General features: G+C 46.1%; 6 protein-coding genes across 6 annotated transcripts; 3 read left to right on the top strand and 3 right to left on the bottom strand.

The window, feature by feature from the left end:
- Window positions 1–49: 49 nt before the first annotated feature.
- Window positions 50–3,699, top strand: LOC120452601 (TELO2-interacting protein 1 homolog). Its single transcript, XM_039636899.2, has 5 exons — window positions 50–377; window positions 434–932; window positions 997–2,103; window positions 2,156–3,231; window positions 3,289–3,699. Exons 1-5 carry the CDS (start codon window positions 193–195, stop codon window positions 3,668–3,670), a joined length of 3,249 nt encoding a protein of 1,082 aa, XP_039492833.1. The 5' UTR covers window positions 50–192; the 3' UTR covers window positions 3,671–3,699.
- A 156-nt stretch (window positions 3,700–3,855) lies between these two features.
- LOC120452604 (serine/threonine-protein phosphatase 5) lies at window positions 3,856–6,648 on the bottom strand. The gene is made up of 8 exons (XM_039636901.2): window positions 6,383–6,648; window positions 5,933–6,174; window positions 5,725–5,875; window positions 5,538–5,659; window positions 5,209–5,479; window positions 4,694–5,144; window positions 4,557–4,638; window positions 3,856–4,501 (listed from the first exon to the last, which is right to left on the bottom strand). The coding sequence occupies exons 1-8, from the start codon at window positions 6,564–6,566 to the stop codon at window positions 4,442–4,444; spliced, it is 1,563 nt and encodes a 520-aa protein (XP_039492835.1). The 5' UTR covers window positions 6,567–6,648; the 3' UTR covers window positions 3,856–4,441.
- A 476-nt stretch (window positions 6,649–7,124) lies between these two features.
- Window positions 7,125–8,641, top strand: LOC120452608. The gene is made up of 2 exons (XM_039636907.2): window positions 7,125–7,764; window positions 7,823–8,641. Exons 1-2 carry the CDS (start codon window positions 7,543–7,545, stop codon window positions 8,357–8,359), a joined length of 759 nt encoding a protein of 252 aa, XP_039492841.1. The 5' UTR covers window positions 7,125–7,542; the 3' UTR covers window positions 8,360–8,641.
- A 186-nt stretch (window positions 8,642–8,827) lies between these two features.
- LOC120452611 (CLIP domain-containing serine protease 2) lies at window positions 8,828–11,823 on the top strand. Its single transcript, XM_039636910.2, has 6 exons — window positions 8,828–9,055; window positions 9,351–10,115; window positions 10,733–10,835; window positions 10,885–11,015; window positions 11,077–11,184; window positions 11,311–11,823. The coding sequence occupies exons 1-6, from the start codon at window positions 9,004–9,006 to the stop codon at window positions 11,685–11,687; spliced, it is 1,536 nt and encodes a 511-aa protein (XP_039492844.1). The 5' UTR covers window positions 8,828–9,003; the 3' UTR covers window positions 11,688–11,823.
- On the bottom strand, window positions 10,135–11,238 carry LOC120452610 (cuticle collagen 2). Its single transcript, XM_039636909.1, has 2 exons — window positions 11,101–11,238; window positions 10,135–10,677 (listed from the first exon to the last, which is right to left on the bottom strand). Exon 2 carries the CDS (start codon window positions 10,669–10,671, stop codon window positions 10,246–10,248), a length of 426 nt encoding a protein of 141 aa, XP_039492843.1. The 5' UTR covers window positions 10,672–10,677; window positions 11,101–11,238; the 3' UTR covers window positions 10,135–10,245.
- A 639-nt stretch (window positions 11,824–12,462) lies between the features above and the next one.
- LOC120452607 (pinin) lies at window positions 12,463–13,872 on the bottom strand. Its single transcript, XM_039636906.2, has 3 exons — window positions 13,630–13,872; window positions 12,805–13,571; window positions 12,463–12,562 (listed from the first exon to the last, which is right to left on the bottom strand). The coding sequence occupies exons 1-3, from the start codon at window positions 13,761–13,763 to the stop codon at window positions 12,543–12,545; spliced, it is 921 nt and encodes a 306-aa protein (XP_039492840.1). The 5' UTR covers window positions 13,764–13,872; the 3' UTR covers window positions 12,463–12,542.
- Window positions 13,873–13,969: the final 97 nt, after the last annotated feature.

The raw sequence follows: 13,969 nt of genomic DNA, 5'->3' as shown, positions 1-13,969 counted from the left end.
CAAGTGGGGGCGGTGTGGCGCGCAATTCGAAAGAACCGATAGCTTTCGATAGCGATTGGGGGCGGCCGGGCAGAAATCGCGCGCGTTTGCATGTGACTGGCAGAACAGCTGTTGGTTCAAAATTGCTTTGCGGATTTTTGCCGGGTTTAGTTTTGGGATTTGTTTATTTGGCTAGTGGATACTGCTGCCACGATGATGCATCTGGAGCGGTATGTGACGAAGATAAAGCCGGCGGTGGAGGGCTTTATCAAAGAGCCCAGCAAGGACACGTTGTCCGTGGTCGAGCGCGAAATCGAGGGATTTAACTTTGGAGAAATGCGTATTTACCAGGTGCAAACGGTGGTGCCACTAGTGCTTAAACTGGATGAGCTAACCGGGTAAGTGGCTCTATTTAGCTTGCGACTTTGCCTTCAGAGCACACTGTCTTTCGCAGAGAAAAACAGGAACTTCGCACCAGCCTGATGAACTGCTTGAGCAACATTGTCTCCCAAACATACCTAGCCGATGAGAAGGGTCTGCGTTCCATCCTGGTTGTGGTGCTGCAACAGGTACGCGACTCCAAGGCAGCGGTAATGCGACCCAACCTCTCCGAGGAAATCAAACTGGCTGCCGTTCAGTGTATATTCGAGGCACTGCGTCGCTCCACCACCGATGTGCTGGAGTCTTTCTACGTTAAGGAGACAGCGATGGTCATTGGCCAGATACTGATTATGCTCTTGGAGATCATCGAACAGGAAAAGTATCGAAAGCTCGTCCAGACAGCCATTCAGTGTCTGATGATGGTTTTCTATGTCCACGACGAATCCGATCAAGTGGATGTTGTGCTGCGTAGTCAGGTGGCCAATACCATATTTATATTCCTTCCCAAGGTCCTCATTGTGCTGTTTAAAACGTCAATGAAAGATGACAAGGTGGGCGAGACTATAAAATCGGTGAGTTTCTTGACGGTTTTGAAAGAGTTAACCTTAGTTAAATGAAGTTAAATATTAAAAATAGATGGCCATTCAAGCGCTAGGCCGCATTATTTGCATAATGTTCGAGGAAACCACTGATGAGTTTATGAAAATGCGCTACGATGAAGATGCCTTTCGAAAACTGTTCAAAAACAACGAGGACATGATGGCTCAGCAATGTGATTTCACCTTTTTCGGCAGCAAAAAGGCAACTACTGAACAGAATGAGGAGCGATTGCATCAAATGCAAACAGAGCTTCGTTCGACCCAGTGGGTGGCGGCCACCTCGCGGCGCCTTCGGCCAATCTTCGCGGAAACGAGTATCCTACGGGCTCACAGCGCCCTGCGGGTTAGGGAATCCTACGCGGATATTTGTTGCCTGTTGCTGAAACATTGTGCCCACAATTTGAGGGGAAACTTTCTACACGTACTGGAGAGTGTATTGGCTTTGTCAGAGGACGAGAATGAGAAGATTGCGCAGCGGTGCAGGGACACCCTAATTCTGTTGCAACAACAGCCGAGTAGCCAAGGCATTTTCGATGAGAATGCGGAGATGCTGCTAGATGCTCACCTCAATAAATGGCCACGCATACTGCATCGCTGTGAGGACAACGAACAGTTTGCCGAGCTTCTTTTTTTCAAAGGATTTCTGCGCAATGTCAACGCCGATAAGTTGCAGTTGTTGCTGCTAGTTCCCAAAAATCTGGAGATGTTCGTCACATGTCTGCTGACAGCACTAGACCAACGACCCACCAGGGACCTTCTCAACGAGGAATACTCTCTTCGTCGTATTCGAGAAGGTGATTCCAAAGGTCTGGCCGCCGAACTGGCCAAACTGCCTTGGAGGCAGTTCAAGTATATAAGCTCAAAGCGTAGCGTTGATATTCTATATGACATTGGAGCCCTGTTGGGTGCTGAGCCCACACTCAATCGACTTGTATTTGATTACTGTCAGGAGCTGATTCAGCAAAGGTCATCATCCATGAACGAGTGTGTGCTGCTTCTAACTCTGATGGTTACGCCGCAGGAGAAAAAGGCCAGGGAAAGTCGTCTGGTGCTGGCTAAACTTTTTTTGGACCAAATACTCCGAGACGATCACTGGAACCTGGCGCTTCAGCCGGACTCGGCGTGGCGCCTTAAGGTCAACAAGGTGAGAATGGGGTTTACAAGTGTACTATGCGTATTTTAATTTTTTTTGGTAGCCCACGCATTGGTTTGAGGAACGTACTCCTGGCCTCTATTCATCAGCGATTGAGGTCCGCACCCAGGACTGCGACTCTGACGACGAGCAGACGGAGGTGGTCGGTAGTCGGGTCACCATTGCAGACGCCCAGTTTAATGTGTTGCACACCTGCTTAATTTTGGATGCAGTGGGTCACGTTGCCAGATTTATTGGGGATACCTTCGACAGGTATATATTTTTAAGTCTGCACAAAGTGCTTCTCAAGGTGGCTAGCAGTAACACCATCGTCCACCAAGCGGCCAGTTATGCGTTTGTTTCCATGCAGTACGCTTTAAGATATGCGGAACCCTCACATTTTATCGAGTGCTCTACCGACTACATTACTTTCCACCTGAACGCGTTGCTAAAACGGTCGCCAGATAGCACCGCCGCCGTGGACATTCTAACCGTCGTTTTGCAGTACAGCACTCGCGGCAATGTGCCCCACCTGGACAGCTTGTTCCAAACTATACGCGAGGAGTGTTCAAAATCGCACCAGACAACCAACGTGCACTCTTATCTTCGCGTCTTCAAAGCATTCCTGAATCATGTGTCCGATTGGCAAGTTGATGCTGCGGCGGAGGTTAATGCCGAGCTGCCGATGCATGTGGATCAGGAGCAGAACGTCCTAAGCACGTGGATAAGTGTGCTGGAGAAGCCAAAGTTACAGGAAGACCTGAATGGCGACGCCGACATGGTCGACGCCGATAAGGCAGCAAAGGATGAAGCCGACGACGAGGATGAGACGGAACCGAAACCCACAAAGCCCGTTCTTCCGCGCCACGTGGAAATGGTCAAGGATATACTTGGTCAAGTAATTAAGTTCATTTCCACCGCTGATCAGGGGCAGCAGATTGCAGCTTTAGAATGTTTCTCCAGCGGTCTTCCGCTCCTGGCGGACTACGAGGACGAGCTCTTGCCATTAGTGCATCTAGTGTGGCAACCTCTAATCGAAAAATTCCGCCAAAAGGACGCACTAGTGCTAAATCGTTGCTTCACCTTGCTGCACTTGCTAGGCGTTCATGCCAAGGACTTTATACTTAAACGAAGCCTTAGGTAAGCGCCTGTTTCAAAACTGATTAGTTTTCTTCAACTTATCCTTCTGCTTTGCAGTGATGTGATACCCCAATTAAAGCAGTTCCTTAAGGCAGCTTCGCTGCACAGCAGCATGGAGGCCTCACAAGCGCAGACTCAGGAGTACAAACTGCAGCTTAAACTGCTAAAGAGCCTGGCGGACTTTATACTCGGCCTGCAAATAGAGGGCAGACATCTGCATGAGATCATGAGCACGGTGGTGATTTACCTGTCTCAGGTACAGCCGCTAGAGCTACAGACGCCGGCCAGGGCCTTCTTCCTCCAGCTTATTCCCTACAATGGACCTTTCGTATACGTTACGCTTCTGCAGCGGGCCCATCTTATGGATTATCAGGCTAATGTTAACCAGATCTTCGGGGTCATGGGCTTTAGCATAGCTTGTGGACTCGATCTTGATTAATAAAGAACGGACCGATTTTTATTTCACAATTGCTCTATTCTGATTTCTGTTCACTCGATTAACATTAAAGGCTCTTAAGCTATGTGTCTTTTTATGCATTTTCGGATATTTTGATCAGAACATACTGTTTTGTTTATGCCAGTAGAGTAGGCAATAGTTTGTGGATTGAAAACATTATGGGATTATTATTGAGGTATCTATAACTTGATTAGTTTTATTGAAATGACTTTTATATAATATAAACAAGGCAAGGGTTGAACAAAACTGGTTTTATACACAAATAAAGCGTTGGGAACAAACAAAATTGATGAAAAATTTTATGTATGTACTTGTATATTATGTTTTGGTTGCCATAACTAAATGCTATGCATAAACAAACTTTTTCTTTCAATTTTCACTTACAAGTGGAACCGCAGATGCTTGGCACCGATAAAACTTAGCATCCGACTTCTAAAGCCACTATACACTATAACATTTCGTTCTGTATCAAATATAGCTGAATTTATAAAATGATTGCTGTTCTGTATTTGTGATCGTGATCCTTTCCCCGCCCTCCTCGCGTCCTACGCCTTATTGACTCGCCGTACGCATACTTAAGTAGTGAAGCAGCTCACAGTGTGCATAAGTCCATTGAGCATCTTCGAATCCTTTTCCTCTCCTTTGATCATTGTAAGCTGGGCTGTTTTGCGGTTGTGGGTTCTCAAGCTGTTTGTAAATTGGTATGTGTTGTGTGGGAGTATGGTTTAGCTATTGAAGTTGATGCGAAACTGACTACGCCAGCCAGTTCATTAAGCTGTTGGCATAGGCCATGGGCTTGACGTCGGGATGTGGCTGAATAGAATACGATAATGAATTGACTAGAGTTAAGTTATTTTTGAGTACTTACCACAGCCTCGAATGATTTGTAATTTGGTTTCAAATTGTTACCCGTTATGGTAATAAATGCGCCCATGTTGCCCATAGTATCACTGCAGAAACGGTCACAGATTACGTAAAGTTTAGGGGTCGAATGTGTAGGCTTACCAATAGTTCGGAGCAGAGAAGACTGTTATGCATTGACCGTTGTGAGCCACTTCATAGCCCATATCCTTGACCTCGTGGCTTCGAATGATGTAGTCGAGGTTGTTGTTTTTGCAGAACGTCTCGGTAATGTCCGGACCAAACTGGATGCCCACGCCGCGCTTCGACTGTCCCAGGCCCATCCATTGCTGAGGATCGGACCACAGCAACTCGCACATAAGACCTTCTTCGGGCGGCTGGCAATTTCGTTCGATGCGTCTTATATTGTCCAGAGTCACGTTTTCGGAGGAGAAGAGACCGCCGTGCATGACGAGGATCTTTTGGTTGATGCAGTGGCACAACGGTAACCAGTTGAAAACTTGCGTGAATATGTCAGCCATGGCGCTAGTGTACTTTGCTGTCACCTCGCCAGTAAAACCATACATTTGGTTCATGTTGATGCTTTCGTGGTTACCTGGAATAAGTTTGAGGCATGTTATATATAACTTCTTAACATCTAAACCAAAATAAAAACTAACCGCGAGACAAGAAGAAGTGATTCGGATACAGCAGCTTGAAACCAAACAGCGTGAATATACACTCCACAGAGAAGGAACCCCTGTCAACGAAATCGCCGTTGAACAGATAGGGATTCTTTTCAGAGGGCAGGCCATTGATCTCGAATATGTTCATCAAGTCGTAAAATTGACCGTGGATGTCGCCACAAATCGTGAACTTCTCCTCATCCGGCACAGTGATGTCCACCAGCGAGGGCTGCGCTCGCATGTACGTGTCGATCTCGCAGAGTATCTGGAAGGCGTTAAGTAAGTATTCAAAGTTCTGCTAGGCTTGGAGGTTAACCGCTTACTTTGTAGGCAAATTTCCGGTGCAATCGCTTCTGTGCCTTGTAATGCTCCATCAATTCTTTCATGAACTTCAGAGTCACCTTGCCGTCTTCCAGCTGCGGACCCTTGTAATCATCCTCAATAGCTGTAATAGGTTGCACAACGCAAGTAAATCCCCACGTCAACAAGGAGTAATTATAAGCCACTTACTTATGTTCTCCATGTCGCTATACATCTCAGAGAGCGTCTTCTCGGGCTTATCCACAGCAATGGCCCGTTCGAAGGCGCGCATTTTTACAATTTTGTTGCACTCGGTGAACTTGAGCTTGGCGTCTTTGTCGTTCGGCCGGCACTTTGCGACCTGAAACCAAATTATTATTCAGTGGTCGGCCAAAAGGTGCTCGCGGGGTTTACTTACGAATTCAAAGTCACAGAGCGCTTGCTTGAACTTCCCCAGAGACATGTGAGCCGCTGCCCGGCGATAGTAACCTTTGAGGTAGGCGGGATCCGCCTTCACCGCCGAAACACCATCCTGTAGTGCGAAACCAAAGCTCTCTTGACGCAAATGCGCCAAGGATCGGTTGGCGTAATATATCGCGTTGTTGGGGTGCAGTTCTATGGCTTTGCTGTACATGTCGATGGCTTTGGAGAACTCCTTGGCTATGGGAATGGACCAAAGGGTGAGTAATGGTACTAATTATACCCCCATAAGTTTCGGCAGACTTGTAAATTATCACACACAGCCAAAGTTTGCCATTGTTTTAAGGTTAGGTTGAAAGTGGCACTCGGAAGTGCAGTCACAGAATGGCTTGCTTGCAGGCCACTAATTGTGGTCATTACGAGCCGAGTGATTGCCATCAGTACTTACTTTTGAGCATTTCATTTCCCTGATTTTTGTACTGCTCCGCCGCGGCAAAATCGCGTTCCTCCTTCGTATGGGCATTTGTGTCCTCCTCCGGCTCCTTAGACCCCGTAACCTCCCCGCCTGGCGGCACCTGCTGCTCCTGCTGGCCATCGGCAGCCTTCTGTACTTCCAGTTCGGACGAAGACATCTTTTTTGTTGTAATAAATGATTTTCTTAAAGTTATTTACTGTCTGAAAATGTTCAAGGCAGTGTTACCAAATGGCGAAATGATTTTCCCACCAAATGCTCTAAATAATCCTGAATGCCTGCGAAATTCAAACGATGGTTTTAACAAAAAACGTGCTTAAAAAGTAAATCCGCATAACGATGTTGTGGATATGTTAAAAAAAGGTACATGAATAAATAACTCGCAATTGCTTATCTAATACATAATTTTATGTTCCTTCAAAGAGTACACTTACCTGATTCAATAAAATTTTTTGGCATTAACGAAACGGCAAACTTGTGCAAGAAGTCCTTCCTTATTTGTGTAACAAAGCCTAAAAATGTCTTTAAACTGAGCGAGTTTATAATGATTCATCCAATTTTTAAGTTCCCCCGCAGGTGCAGTCAATCGATAACGAGCTTTGGAGTTGTTATCGTCAATCAGCTGTTTTGAGGCAGGTTTACTCAAGAGATGCAAGCGTGACCACAGACTTTTCGTGTCACGGCATTGTAGTCTCTCTTAAGCATAAGCAAGTTGCATTTATTTTGTTGTGATGGCGCATAGCTCTATACATAAATATAACTAAGTTTACCTGCTAACAAAGTAGCATCTAATAAGTGCACGATGACAAGATATATTTGTTGATGCATATTAACCAAAAGCTTTCGTGCCCATCGTGAAGAACATTCTCTTGAGTGCGCATCTCTAGGTTGCACAAAGCCGAGCCTGTTGGAAAAAAATTAGAAGCGGAAACAGGTTTTACTTTTACTAGCAACTTGAGAGCACAACGCTCAGCGGTTAAGCCAGCAGTCTGGAGTTGCAGCCGCATCGTAGCGAACCGTTTTTCGAGTTTCCCAATCCTTGCCAGCGCATCGGTAAATCCACTGAAGAAACAGGCAGAGGAACTGCGGGGGCGTTAGCATCGTGGGAAAGAGCAATATAAACAAACGGAGGAGGGATGTCGATGAGCAATTTATCAATAGACGGCGAGTTTCGCTACATAATTCAGTGGTTTAACGAGTGGAGCGAGCTGCAGCGGGATGACTTTGTCTATGTTTTCGTCGAGTACCTGGCCCGGGGATCCAGTTCTAGCTCCAGCGATGGCCAGGTGAATGGATTGGTCAACTCACTGGCCAACGCAGCAGTGCAGGACAAGCCTATGAGCCTGTTCCAGTGTCGCGTAAGTAGTAGAAAGTTCCCTGCTCGGGTTCCCCCTTCTCATGGTTCATTGTCCGCAGATTAAGCTGTTCCGTGAATGGAGCCCCAAGTGGCCGATCGAGTTCAAATGCAAGCTGCAGGAAAAGATCAGTGAAATCGACGCGAAGGTGGGGGAGAAGATTATCAATGAGCTTCGGGGGCCCCATTCTGCGCACAATGGCGACGTAGCCGTGCATTTAAATGCAAATGGAGCGAGCGAAGAGGGCGGAGACTCCGAACTGGAGCAGATGCCAGAGCCACAAGTGGCAGAGGTCGACGCTTTGGCGACAGGGGAAGAAGCTGATCCAGCTCCAGAAGCAGATGACAATCGCTTAGCGGCGGTCTTAAGCCAAGAAACACCCGTTGATGACGACGACGTGGAAGAGTCTGCCGGGGAAGATTGCAATAGCAATGCCGATGTAAATGGCCATTATCCAGCGGCTGCAGTGACAACGATTGCGGTGAATACATCACCATCGCCATCCCCGACTCCGCAGCCGATTGTCGAACCTGTAGAACAGGTCGAGAATAGCGTTACAGTCACTGTGGCTTCTCCAGAAGTTCCTCCAGTGGCTTAGGCTATGCACGATCGTTAAATACAAACCAGATCGACTATAAAAAGGCCTAATGAGTAGTTAAGTATTTTAGTTCTACATCATCGGCAACTCGACATTCCACGCGATGCATTTCTAGTTATGTAAGCCAATCTCTGGGCCTGAGCCCACTTCTGGGCTAGGCCGACTAAAAAGACTTTGTTCGCACTCTGTAGCCCTTAGCCCCGTTCATATATCGCCTAACTTAAGAGCATAAACTTTAAAGTAAGCTTCAATAATATACGAAAGAGAGTTCCACATTCTAAACGGTGTCCTGTTCCTATTTCTGAACATCAAGTTTAGTTCGGCTAGCTAGCAAAACATGTTTTGTATTGATCTGTTCTTGATGACAATCGGTTACGTTGCTAGCCGGCTATGTTGGTGCTCTTCGTCTGCTGCTGCTGCTCTTTGGCTGTGGCCCAAACCGCGCTTACGGCCTGATAATTGGTTTTTCGAGCTCTCTTTTTGTTTTGATTCGTCGTCGCTGAAATCGAAATCTGAATAGAGCTGGATGTGGAAGTAAGATATGCATGCTGGCTCTGAGATTGAACCAATTTATTTCAATTTTGCACTTGGACGGGCGACGTTGTGTTACTGGTTTCCCAATTTCTTGACTTTTATCGTTCGAAATGCGGTGCCTGGAAGTCGTCACACTCTTATTCAGCATCCTGTGTTTGAGTGGTGAGTATCTCGGGGATCCCTGATAAACCAATGACTTAAGACACAAACTGTGCGACGGGAGGGGTAATTAAAGACCAGCCCCTTAGTGGGTCAAGGTCTTCGTCTAGAAATTCCCAGCGAAGGGCAATAAACCACGCGAACGACGGCGAATGCCGAACCAAAAAAGTGAGTGAGTAATTGCCGTGGGCACTTCTGGTTTGCTGGTTTTTTGGCCTGCGATTGCTTTGCCGATATTGACCTTGCAGAAGTGATTTCATGCCTTGTCATCCAGCCTGGTCATCCGTTCTACTTTCAGGGGATCGCAGTGCCTACGCCTGCCACTGCATCCGTCTCGGGAAATGTGCCCCCTTTGCCCACCTTTTACTTCACCACGGCCCCGGAGAACAGTCCGCTGTGTTCACCAAGGTGCACAGTGCCAGTTGTGGCTTCCAAGGCCTCGAGCCGCTCGTCTGCTGTCCGACATCTCGCAAGCCATATCACGATGAGTCATCCTTCGTCAAAGCAAGTCGCAAGATGCGCTTTGCGCCGCCGGATGAACGTTGGATTTGGAATGATGGGGGGAATAACAAGGACAGCCGACACTCCCACACACACTCGGATTATCTGGCAGCGGAGACCAATCTGCACAACTACTGGAACTTCAAGGAACAACGGAACTGCCCCCAGCCCGTGGAACCAGAGTTCTTCGACCGACGCTTCGGGTCGGGACACCACTTTCTGTATCATGTGGAGCACGATGAACGAAATGCAGTACCGCGACCCACTCCTAAGGATAAGCCCATAGTTTTCCCCGGTGACCTACGCTTCCTACGGCAGGGAGAAGAGGAAATTGAACCCAACTTAGATCAAGGTCCTCCTCTGGCGCCGTTTTCCACAACATTAGCTACACCAATTGAAACAGTTCCTGCTTCCGCATCCACAACCACCACATCGATGCCTTCTCTCGCACAGGAGAACACCCAAGGATGCGGCATAAATGTAGAGAGCCGACTGCTGGGAGGAGAGCAGGCCAGTGCCGGACAGTTTCCCTGGCTGACCAGGATTGCCTATCGCAACCGAAGTAAGTACGACTTATGAAGTGCTAAATACGCAATTTAGAATTTATTTTTCCAAACGCAACGCCCTTTAAATGATCTTGAACTAACTCCGCATTGGAGATCATAGCCGGCCCCATAACGTCTTGTGTGCGGTCATCCAATTTCACTGGCCACAAGACCCATTTTCAATGTGAGGAAGACGCCGAAGGCAAAGAGCAGAGCAGCCAGTCCCAGAGCCTTGGGGCCTCGATTGTTTGGTGGGGCCCTTAGCCCCAGCGGTCCTCCACCACCGCCATCGGGAGACCCTCTGCCTCCGGGACCACCTCTTCCTCCGGGACCACCTCTTCCTCCAGGGCCACCCCTTCCTCCAGGGCCACCATTACCGCACTTAGTGCACTTTGTTCCGCCACAAGGCTTGGGACCACACGGTCCTCGCTTTTGGGTAGGACCAGCACCAGGACCAGCACCAGCGCCACCTCCACGACCACCAGGTCCGCCCTGGGAACCAGGAGCTGGGCAAGATTCAGGGCCATTGGTCTGAGGTGGTTGACTCCTTCCTGAACAAGGGCAAGCGCACATGGTGTGCTGAAAACAAGAAAAAATGTTTATTCTTACAGGAATTTTACAATATTATTTTCAGGTAGTAGCCGCATCAGCTTTCGCTGCTCCGGATCCCTGATCTCCAGCAACCACATCGTCACTGCCGCCCACTGCGTGGTCAACCTAGTCAGCGATTTGGAACTGTAAGTCTAAAGCCTAATTAAGACTTATGTCATCCACGTTGTTCAACAGGTCCCATGTTCGATTGGGAAGTCAGGATGGGGCGAGTCCGTTCGCCATTGAGCAGGTGATAGTTCATCCTAACTACGACCAGCCCAAGTATGCAAATGACATTGCCCTCCTAAGAATCAACAGCACAAATGGTTAGAGATTATGCGCCTTCCCCAAATAAATGATCATTCTGAATAACCACCGACTTTCTAGGCACCTTCACACCCATATGCTTACCCTTAAACGGGTCAACCACGCTGGGAAACAGGCTGATTGGGCAAACGGGAGTGGTTGCCGGTTGGAGTATTGGGAATTCGGAAAGTGAGTCTCGAAATAACTTTATATCTGATTTGCTTAATTTTTGAAATTTTACTATCGATGCGATCGAAATATAATTCAGCGCATATTAGGTTTTTAATGTATATTATTCTCTGCTACACAATTCAGATAATGGTTCTATGGACACAACGAACTCCAACGCTGAAGTGCGCTTCATCCGTTTGCCCATCGTAAACACCACCAGCTGCGCCATTGCCTATGCTAGTCTCAGTGAGAACTTCCAGCAGCCCATTGTCATTACACCCAATCACCTGTGCGCCCAGGGAATGCCCATGAACGACGTGTGCCGAGGCGATAGTGGCGGCCCCTTTATGGACGACGGATCCTCCGGTGTATTTGGTACAAGTGGGCGCTATACGATCATCGGCATCGTGGCCTTTGGACCCACGCTGTGCGGCGTGACCACCATTCCGGGGGTCTACACCCTGGTGAGTAGCTTCTCCGATTGGATACTGCGGAGCATTAACGGAGGATCTGACCAGTGAGTGGTCGTGTTGGGAACCCAGCAACCAAGCAAAGCACATCCAAAGCTTCCAATGCCAAAGTCTTCAGAGTACATCCAAGTAAAACGCAATGATTCATACATTCTTCGGATAAACACAAAAGTTCGGCTCCACTTCAAGTCACCTAAATGCCAATAAAATTTATATGTATAACAATTGTATTCATTGAATATGTATTTTTCCTACTTTATATGGCGGATGTTATGTTGTCTTTTTATTTTTGGGAAAAACAGTGTTCTTTTCTATGCGAATACAGTACAAGAATCAGGGGTCAACATTTTCTTTATTCGTTAATTGCTTCTGACTACTGGTCTTAATTAAAAATGTTAATCAACGGCGCGGAAGGAGAAGGGATAATTATTTTTCCAGAGTTCTTAACTTATCGCTTAAAGAATATTAATTGTTTGTAACGCCTCATTTTAAATTGATTGCTTCCTCAAACAATTTTGAAGCGAGAATAATATATTTGATTTAAAACGTGATTTAGCTGCTGGATGATTACATCTATTAATACATAATTAGGTATTAAAAGTTTTTATTTTGCGACCCGATACCTTGTGTAAAAATTATTTTTAAATTTTGTATTTACAATTTTACAAATTTATTTGAAAGAAACAGATCTAGCCTAGCTGCTGTAAACAATTTTGGTTCCACATTCTAGTAGACAAATATAATTCCAAAGTTTTTTGGATACTTAAAACTAGTTTTGCCCCACAAATTGTTGTTAAACACCCCTTCATTCGCTGAAGTAAAACAATTGTTTTGGCAAATAATTTATTAATTTGAATTAGTTTTAATCCTTTATTCCTAGAATAGCATCATTCACTTTCACGAACTTTATTTAACGTATAATGAAGCTGCAAATGAAACAGGAAGTAGTACATTAAAACAAATGCATCTGAGCTGATAAATACGATATAACTTTAAAAACGTAATCACCGCATTGTAATTTATTTGCTTACGATTTGGGTTTTAGTATTATTTACCAAAAGTTTATAAGTTTCATTAATAAGTTTTATAAAATGAAACCCAATTGCTCTACACAACGATATCCGAACGATTCTAATTCAGACCCTATGGTAAACTGAAGTTTACTTACACTTATCCAACTGCTCTTCGTCGTCAGGCTCTTCGTAGAAACTTTCGTCCATTGCGTTATCGTCATCCACCTTTCCAAAGTTCATGTTCTCCAAGTTTCTTAGCTCGACTTCCAGTTCTTCGCGTCTAAATTCTATAAACACATCAGCTTCACTTTTACTTTTACTCAACAGTTTTTCCGTTCTAGGCGAATGCACTTTTGGCCTGAAGAACAGGTGTGGTTTCGTTTTTGTTCTTATGTTATTTTTCGCATTTAACATAGTTGCTTCCCAGGCCTTGAAATCCTTCATTCTAGCCATTTTGTACTCTAACCGGCGGATTTCGAACTGCTTTTTTTTCCTGTCTAAGAATAGTGTTTCACGCTGCTTCCTCAACATCGCTCTTTCCTGCAGTTCCTGTTTTTCCACCTTTCTATCGATCTCAGCCTTTTTATCCTCTTTGCTCTTTAGTCGCGATTCCTCCTGACAGAACTTCTGTAGGGTGCCCAACAGCGATCCAAACATCCGGCGATTCCTGGCCCTCGACTCGGAGTCTGTTCCCTGTGCCTCGACGATCTCCTTTTTTGTTGGCATCTCCCGAATGACCCGGGAATTAATCCTTGGCGGCCGACCCTCGTTCTCTTCGATGGGGAAACGTGGAATCGGGTTCTTGCTTTCGTACATTCGCCGCTTGTCTTTAAAGGGACCACCGGGTGCATTTCGGGGGAACGGTCGGTCACCATTGTGGTCGTTCTTCTTGCCATCTTGGGTGTATTTGAATTTGTCCGATCTGGAATTCAGTGGAATAACCAATAATTAAATTTAGCACAATTTGTGTTGTTTTGTACCTCTGCAGGGAATCCTTGGGGACGCGACCAGCAATGCGGCGAATGTTTTCATTTAGTATCACTAGTGACTGCTTGGCCGAGTTCAGTTTTTGCTCCAAGTCGTCCACTGTCGATAGACCAGAGTCATTCACCATTGTTCCCACGTATCAGTTAGTTTTTGTTTAATTAATTATTTTATTTAAATCGGTACAATTAGATGCTCATAAAAGTAAAAAACAAGACTTAGAGATGGGACATTACTAGTGCTGGCCGAACATCGATGGTACTGTTACTATCGATTCGGCGTGAAGGCCCATCGATTGTTTTCATTCTTTATTACGGAAAAGACCGTTATACACTT

Source organism: Drosophila santomea, chromosome 3R (genome assembly GCF_016746245.2).
Source record: "Drosophila santomea strain STO CAGO 1482 chromosome 3R, Prin_Dsan_1.1, whole genome shotgun sequence".
In the NCBI taxonomy this organism is placed as follows: domain Eukaryota; kingdom Metazoa; phylum Arthropoda; class Insecta; order Diptera; family Drosophilidae; genus Drosophila; species Drosophila santomea.
This window is presented reverse-complemented; position numbering and strand designations above follow the sequence as displayed.